At 44.1% G+C, this 8,870-nt stretch overlaps 1 protein-coding gene across 2 annotated transcripts in view; it reads left to right on the top strand.

Annotated features, from left to right (window-relative positions):
- Positions 1-8,870, top strand: part of RIMKLA (ribosomal modification protein rimK like family member A) — a 32,907-nt gene that overhangs the window by 8,101 nt on the left and 15,936 nt on the right. For both annotated transcript variants that reach the window (XM_006087236.3, XM_023752695.1), the window contains exon 2: positions 7,227-7,457. In XM_006087236.3, coding sequence (XP_006087298.1) covers positions 7,227-7,457 — 231 coding nt within the window. The remainder of the gene's footprint in view (positions 1-7,226; positions 7,458-8,870) is intronic.

Genomic DNA, 8,870 nt, shown 5'->3' with positions numbered 1-8,870 from the left:
CTCGGGACTATACTGCTTATTGCACAGCAATAAGGATGCCCTTGAGACCGGTCAGCTAGTTTGGGTGTTTTTAATCCAGATTGGTTTCATTGCACAGGACGGCCCACAGTAGGCAGAGAGTTGGAGCAGTCTAACCAGGGTTGTGATTTAGCCAAACAAGAAACAGGTACAAGGACTTAAGGGTTTAAGTTATAGTTCTTGTCTATGGAATTTAAATAGAATAAAAGAGAAAGAGGGTAGGAAGGGGGTGAGGGACAGTGAAAAGATGAGGGATCCATGCATGGTAGTTCCTGATGGGGTCTAAGTGTGGCTGGAGTTGGGAGAAGCTGGAAAGATAGGAGACAGTGGCTGGGATTGGAATTATGCCAAGTGCATGAAGTCTAGACCAGTGGTTGGCAAACCGCGGCTCGCGAACCACATGCGGCTCTTTGTCCCCTTGAGTGTGGCTCTTCCACAAAATACCACGTGCAGGCGCGCACGTACAGTGCGATTGAAACTTCGTGGCCCATGCGCAGAAGTCGGTTTTCAGCCTGGGCGAGTCTATTTTGAAGAAGTGGTGTTAGAAGAAGTGGGGTACGTTCGCTGAGGTCGACCCCTCAGATTGAGGACATTTTTAGCAAAGGCCAACTTAGGAGTACCCTAATTAAGTTAATAACAATCTACCTACCTATATAGTTTAAGTTTAAAAAATTTGGCTCTCAAAAGAAATTTCAATCGTTGTACTGTTGATATTTGGCTCTGTTGACTAATGAGTTTGCCGACCACTGGACTAGACTGTAGCTGAAAGGGGTGGCTGAGGTGGGGTAGTGAATAAGACTCTTAGAGTAAAGGAGGTCAAGAAACAGGCCTGGGCATTGGAAGAGTTCTCCATATGGACACTGAAATCACCCACATCTGTGAACATATGGGAGAATCAGTGAGTCAGGAGCTAAAGCTTCCAGGACAGAGGGGAGTAACCGGGGTCCTTAGCTAACTTGCACAAATTGGATGCTGTGCAGTCTGATGAGAGTCAGGCTGGGTGTTTTAGGAGGGAGAAGAGAATGTACTGGAAGCCAAGGAGCAAGGAGCACATCTGTCCTGCCTCTTGCCCCGGTAATCCCAGGTGTGAGAGAGAGAAAACAGCCACAACTTGGTGGAGCTGCTGGGTAAGCAGTGTTACTGAGGAGAGCTGGGGTTCAGTGGGACCCAGAAAAAGAAGGCAAAGGGAACACACACTGAAAAGTTTGAAGGTAAGGGATTTGCTGCCCATTGAGTCCCCACGGGCACAGTGGAGATAGGACGGAGTGGAAGGTGGGAGTAGAAAAGGCAAGTCAGAGCCAGGTGGAGCTTAGAGTTCAGGGAAATGACGTAGCCTTGGAGACTGGAGTCCTGGGTGACTGACGTGGAAGGGATGACATTTGTCTCATGGTTGCAAGAAAGATCCAGATGGTGAGGTGGGGAAGGGATGAGGGAGGGACCTGAAAAGGGAAGGTTTCCAAGCTCTGGGACCCTTCCATTTTGCAGAAGAGAAAACAGACCCAGAGATTTTTGTCTTGCCAAGCCATTAAATGACAGCAAGGAATTACATCAAGCCTCTGACTTGGAGGCCACCCTGCCATAATTGTCTTTCATCTCATGTTGTCTCAACTTCTTGAAGTGCTTTAAAAATAGGTTAGCCCTGAGATATCAGATATCCCGAACTCAGTGCTTGTAAGATGCCGTGCTGTTCCTATCGATTTGTTTCGGAGAGGTAGACATTATACATTTATTAGTTTTACACATTTCTTCTGAGCCCAGAGGCACCATGAGTCAACATCTCCCTTCTGAAACCTTCCTTGATTCTCCCTGAGGTGGTCACCTACCTGCTCCCTCCAGCGCTTCTCACATGGTGTTGTAAAAGGTCGCCTCCTCGCCCCACCCCTGCCCAAACCAGACTGATAATTTTTCTTAATACCTAGGTGCTCTGAGGAGGGCATGCATGGCATTAATCACAGCTGTGTGTTGTCTTTCTTAAATTCCAGGGGATAGTGTTTGTTTCATTCATACATCTCACCCCCCATTCCCGGCCCTTAAGATGGTGCCTGTTCCTTACTGTCAGTGGCGCCCCCCCTAGCCATCAGCACCTGAACCTGTCAGGAGCGTGGCCATTTAGCCCACACAGGCATGGCAAGCCAGAAGAACCAGGGATTTAATACCATGCCCCTGGAGCAGCTCTCCACCAAAGACTGAGTTGGTGCATTAAAAATTATACCTCGCCAGCTCCCTTACCCCTGGAGTGGGATAACTGACGTGTGTGTAGTGAGCCATTTGTTATTTTTGCGTGGCAGGAGTAAGCCCCGTGGCCAAGGTGGTCGCTCCGTTGATAACACACCCTTATTGCCTCATTCTCTTCTCTACTCACTAATAGTGTTTCCTGACATTAATCACCGTCATAATAAACCTCATCCACTTAAGTCCTCCTTTCTGGGAGTGCTTCTGGGGAAACCCAAACTAACACTGGGCTTGGCCCAGAGTAGGTGCTAAGTAAATATTGGCTCAATGAATGCATGAAACAATAACTGTGTATTGAGTGAGTGGGTGGGTGAATGAATATTTGTGTGTAATCCTTTCTCCATAAGGAGACTATATGCTCCCGGTAGGCAGAGACCACCTTCATAGTGTGTCTGACTTGTTCCAACAGTTCAGTAAAGGTTGCTTGGAATTAAATGACCTCAAAACAGCAGTTGGTAGAAGGAGAAAGTGGCCACATAACCACCAGGTTTTAATGAGGTGGAGGTGAGATTTCTTTGGGCGTTGTAACAAAGAACTTTAAAAGGGCAGGAGGAGTGGCAATGGCATCTACTTGTTAAGAATAAAAATAACTTTTCCTTATGAGAAAATGCTGAGAGTAGAGTAGAAAAAACCAAGGGAGAACCTGGAGTGTGCCATGAGCCAGGTCATATTTCAGGTGACACATCTTCTCATAATACAACATAATGTGAAGCCTTTAATGGGTTATCCACTTACTTTATTTATATTATTGATTCCTTTCCGACAACTTTCAGAGCTTCACTACCAGCCACTGTTGTTACCTGATCCTGATAACATAGTGGTTCTAAAAGCTGTCATAACTGAGGTCCCTGCTTGCCCTCATGCCCGGTGTCCTATTTTCTGTTATTTTTGCTGTTGGCTTTGTAGATGAGGGTTGTTTTTTTCTTTTTCTGGCATACAAGGAACCAGTTTCATTTTGAAGCTTTCTTTGTGAAGCTAAGGATGTGTGTGCGTGCGCACATAAATTAGTGCTGTATGTGCATGGGTTGAGAGGGTAGGGACCCATTATGTATCAGTTCCATGAAAGAAAGGGCAAAGACTTTTATAATCAGATCTATTGCAGGGGTCCATATTCCAAGACATCGCTAATTTAAATGAGATAATATATGTGGAAGCTCTTAGCAAAGTACATAAAACACAACAGATGCTCAATAAAAATGCGAGCCAAATTCAGATCTGAATGACTGCACCTTTTATTTATCCCTGCTGCTGCTTCCCTCTGTTGATATGAATGATGAGAGTGGTTTTTAATTTTTAGAGCTTTATGTTCCAATAATGATTTGCTTATTTCTAAAGCTATTTCTCTGTATTATAAAGTGTATTTCTTTGCTGTAGTACATACAAATGCAGAAGTCTAGTTTTGTAGGGTGAACTTAATTTAACTCAATATATAAGGAAATGGGCTCAATTCTTTGGGAAAAGTTACACATTTTTCTATCTTGTTTTTAATAATTAAAATAGAAAAAAATAATTAAAATATTTCCAAATATAAACAATGGAGAGTTCAAAGGAAATCAGAATATAATTACCCTTGAAAGTAGATTATTGTTTTGAGAATTTATGTGGAGAAAATGTTATTGAGACTAAATAGTACATGTCAAGCCCAACCTACGAGTCTGGGAGACCCCAAATATCCCAGAAGCAACTCAGCTCCCTTTCCCCTGCCCTGCTCCCTCGGCCAGGGTGATGCCCCAGAGCACTAGGGCACTGCAGCGCATGAAATCCCTTGTGATTTGAGGGCATGAGCCTCTCCCTGTTGAGGGGTTTCCTTCCATTCACTGGCAGCCAAGCAGAGCCCTGCCCGCCCCCATGTCTTGCATCAGCTCTTCATTCCCTTGGCTTGAAGCCTGTAGATTACAGTGGATCCTGGGAAGGGTGACACATTGGGGTCCATCCTGTATTAAGTTTGTCTTTCCTAAGGAGAGAGATGAGTGAAGAGAGGGGGAGTGATTACATAAGTGGTTGATGGTCTCAGAATTCACTGACAGATTTGCCAAGGCCAGACGTAAACCCATATTGTTCTTGGCCTTGTCTGTGTGGAACTGCTGCCCCCACTGAAGCCACAGTGAGTGGCAGCCTCTTGTCTACTACTTTTAGGCATGGTGATATAAACTAGGTTTAGACACCAGAGGGCAGGAATGAACAGGAGGCAAGTGGAGTGGCCCATAGCAAGAATGCTGGAGCTGGGCCAACGGGCAGAGAAGTAACTGGTTGTGTGAGCACTTATCCCTAAACCTGCCGTGTCCCTCTCTGCACAGAGCTGCACGGCCAGCACAGTCAGAGCCCTGACCTGTCTAACTGTTCGGTAGAGCCTTTTCAGCTACACTTTAACCCATTCCATTCTTCATTTATTAAAGGCTTCAGTTGGAATGAGCCAGGCCCAAAGATTTACCTTTGGAGAAGAGAGATGAAGTCCTGGTAAGACTTCCTAGGTCTATGTGAACTGCTTGTTGAGGCTGAGCTGTCTCTGTCCACTTGTGGTTGATATTTCCAGAAATGACTGAAGTCTTTTCTTCGCATTTGGAAGTGTAACTGTCCGTCTGTGGTCTCACGTTGGGATTGAAAAGCCAAGCATTTCTGCTGCTTCTCATTTCTCTAGGTCACTTTTCTGTTGCAAAGCCGTTTTGCTCATCAGGGGGTATGCATCTCCATCCATTGTCTTACCCTGCTTAGCAGAATGTCTGTGCAATGCTAATGCCAGCGCCTTACAGACTATGTATAGCATTGTCTAGTTTCAAAGCATTTTTAAATATTTTATCTCATTATGTAATGTCACCCTGGGCTGTTGCTTTTCCCCTGAGTGTATTTCCTCAGCATTTGCTCCAACTTGAGTACTTTTCTTTCTCCTCCTGTCAATTTTGAGTCTGCTATACAGGGCTTGCTCCCCCCGCCCCTTTCATATTATTTCCTACAGGGCTGTAAGTGGCAAAGAAAAAGGCATATCTAAATGGTACTATTTTCTGATGGTAAAGTGAAGATAACCTAAATGCTCTTTATAAGTCATCCGTGAGAATTATGTCCCGGTTCCTTGGGAATATACTATGAGTAGAAGTACTAAAAACAGTTTATCTTCATGATTATACCTACTCCCTTTTTCTAAATTGGCAAAATAGCTCCTAGAAATGGGGGGAACTGTGCAAGTTAGATCCATACTGTGTTTTTGTGTGCTTGCTTTGTTTTTATTTTGTTTTGCTTATTGTTTTTGTACTAATATTATTCATGCCCCAGTGGAGAAATAGGAATTGTATTAGCACCTTTTTTTTTTTTCTTGGACTTGTATGGTTGTACAGAACACCACTTTTGAAATAGAAGGTGCTTTAGGTTAAAGCTTGTAAGATGGTTCTGGAACTGTGTCTCAAAGTTTTTCTTAAGAGCATTCCGGAAACTCCTTTAAGGTTCACTAAGGCAGACCAAGTTGTTTCCTGAACTCAGTTCTCATTACTCTCACATCCCATTTCATGGCTCCATCATTCTATCCCCAGATGCTGGGTGCACCACAGATGCCTAGATTACTACTATGTCCTATGGTTTGTATCGTAGTAATACAAACCACAGGACATCGAGGTTGAAAGAGACCGAGCAGGTTGCTGTAAGCTTATCTGATCTTTGCATTCCCTCCATGCCATTCTCAAGTGTCCAGTGAGCCTCGGCCCATTCCATCCTAAGGCACTGGAAAAGTATCCCTTTTGTTGATCCCAAATCCTCCCTGTAGCTTCTGTACAATTCAGAAGACATCAAGTGCCTATCATGTACCTGGCACTGTTCTAGGGGCTGGAGATACAGAAGTAGAGAGACATGGATAACTCATGGATAGCTCTATCACTTAGGGTCATAGAAGACAAGCCAAATAGTTCTTATCCATGGACACCCTACAGACTGCACTCCTGTTCCTCTGAGTCCTCACTTGAAGCTAATATTCCCATCTATCCAGTGTAATACAGTTCAAATTCTTTTGCCATATAGATCAACTGTCTTTGGATGACTTCTCGTTTGAATATTTTTGTTTGTTTTGTTAATACTCACCTGAGGATATTTTTCCATTGATTTTTAGAGAGAGTGGAAGAGAGAGGGAAAGACAGAGAGAAACATCATGTGAGAGAAACACATCGATTGGTTGCTTCCTGCATAAGCCCTGACCAGGGCCCAGGCCGGGGAGGAGCCTGCAACCAAGTATGTGCCCTTGACTGGAATCGAACCCAGGACCCTTTGGTGTGCAGGCCAATGCTCTATCCACTGAGCAAAACTGGCCAGGGCTGAATATTGAATTGATTTTTAGTAGATTGATTTTTTAGAGTTTTTTTGTTATAAAGGTAATATGCACTTGGAGACATTTTAGAAAATATAGATACGTTTAAATAGGAAATCACTTGTAATCCCTTTACCCACTGTTAAAGTATTTCAGAGTATTTCAGCTTTTACTAACTTGTATTTATAATTTTGTTCCCTGTTTTCTTTACTTACCATTGGCATTTTTGCATTCATTATATTCATAAAAATTACGTAAATGCTTACATATTTCAGATAGACTTTTAATGGTTAAGTCATAAAAGAGTAGTAAGGATCCCTTATGTGAGCTATCATGCTTCCTTTTCCTTAAGCCCCCAGTCCCCTAAGCCACTGTCTTCGAGGACTACTAGTACCGTACGGAAGGAAGGTGCAGGGCTATACTATCTCCTTGTGGATTCTCCTAATGTGGATTTTTCTTGATAAGCTGCCTCTTTTTTCTGTTCGTTCTTTTGTGCTTCCTCATAATCATGCTCTGCCCATTTGTTTGGAGTATTGAGTTGACTGTAGCTTTCTTGTTACAACAGGATATTCAAGTGCCATTTCCAAGGTTATCTTCCTGCTGGGTTCAGTCTTGAGGAGTCTGTTGGAGCCAGTTCTGGTGGGACTAGACAACGGTAAGCACAGGGCTCACTTTTCTCCTTCAATTGCAGGCCTACAGCTGAACCAGAAGGCACTCACCACTTTCCCGGATGTGGTGCTTGTTCGGGTGTCCACACCCTCGCTGCAGTCGGACAGTGACATCACCGTCCTGCGACACCTGGAGAAGTTGGGCTGCCGCCTAGTCAATCGCTCGCAGAGTATTTTAAACTGCATCAACAAGTTCTGGACATTCCAAGAGCTGGCTGGACACGGGGTCCCCATGCCAGACACCTTCTCCTATGGTGAGTGTCCTTGAGATAAGGTTGCAGTTTATCTTTCCCAGTTGCATCTCTGTGTTTTCTCTCCCCAGTAGCCCTCGAGTGTTGGTTTTCAGTACGGAGCTGTTCATCTTAGATGATTCAACAACTTGAGTCTATCATGGTCATTCCCTCTGTCTGAAATGCCTTGCTTCTTTCTGTCTGTAATTCACCCATTAAATATGTATCTGGCACACACTATGTGCCAACCACCATACCAGCACTAGACTATAGCAGTAAGTACCAGTAAGAGTCCTGCCCTCAAGTCATTGCCAGGTCTTCAGGGGCAGAGACAGCAAGTAAACAAGCAAGTGCAGTGCAGTGTAGTGAGTGCCATGGTAAGAGTTAGTGCAAGGTGGTGAGGGAATACGTAGGAGAATTCTTAGTGAGTTTAGAAGATATTGAGGAAGGTTTCCCAAAAGAAATAGTATCTAAACTAAGCTGAAGTTATCCAGGTAAAGTGTGGGAGTGGGGGGAGGGGGGAGACAGGGAAGGACTCTAAGCCGAGAGAAGAATATAGAAAGACCTACAGGCAAGAGAGAGCTTGACCAATTGGTGGTATTCTGAGTAGTTTGTAGGATGTCAGGGAGACTGAGTTGAGATATAAGGCTAGAAAGATCAGTAGCCATATACAGTATGTGAAGGAGATTGGATCTAATCTTGAGACTAACCAAAAGTTACTGGGCTTTAAGCAAGAAGGTGGCCTGATCAGAGTTCAGAAGATCACTTTGGCTACTCTAGGAAGAAGGAATTAGGCAAAGCAAAGTGGAGACAACATATGTAGTAGCAGAGTTTTTAAACCATTCAAAAGAGCAATGATGGTCTAAACAAAAGTGGCCATAGTAAGAATGAAGATAAGTCAACAGATTCAGGAATTATGAAGGAGAAAGAAATAATAGGACGTGGTGGTTGCCCGGGAATGAAAATTTAATAGGGGATCTTGTCAGGGGCCCACCCCTCGTCTCGACTACCCTGTCTATTCTCCCCCCCCCCCACACCTCCTCATTCCACCCCCTTGGTGAAGTGACGACTTTTTTTGGTATTTTTTTTGTTCGCATAAAGAAAAGAATAAAAAAAAAACGACCCCATCCGAATAGTAGGCATCCTTGTCTCCCTTTTCACTTGTACCCCCCGCGAGGGGAATGAGGTAAGGAAGAAGAACAGGTACATACCAATAATAATACAACAAACCGATACCGAACCAGCCCTCATGACAGCGCGAACCACGTGTATAGTGGGGGGATATAGACACGACCGTCCCCCCAAGGATATTAATAATGACAATAGTATATATATTAATATGAATCGGTGGGTTTGTTCGTCTTTTACTGTCGTATTTTTATTTTTTTTTTCTCTCCGGGGGGGGGGGGGGGGGTTTTCTCTCTTCCCCCCCCCCCC

This window comes from Myotis lucifugus, unplaced genomic scaffold, assembly GCF_000147115.1.
Source record: "Myotis lucifugus unplaced genomic scaffold, Myoluc2.0 scaffold_37, whole genome shotgun sequence".
Taxonomy (NCBI): Eukaryota; Metazoa; Chordata; class Mammalia; order Chiroptera; family Vespertilionidae; genus Myotis; species Myotis lucifugus.
This window is presented reverse-complemented; position numbering and strand designations above follow the sequence as displayed.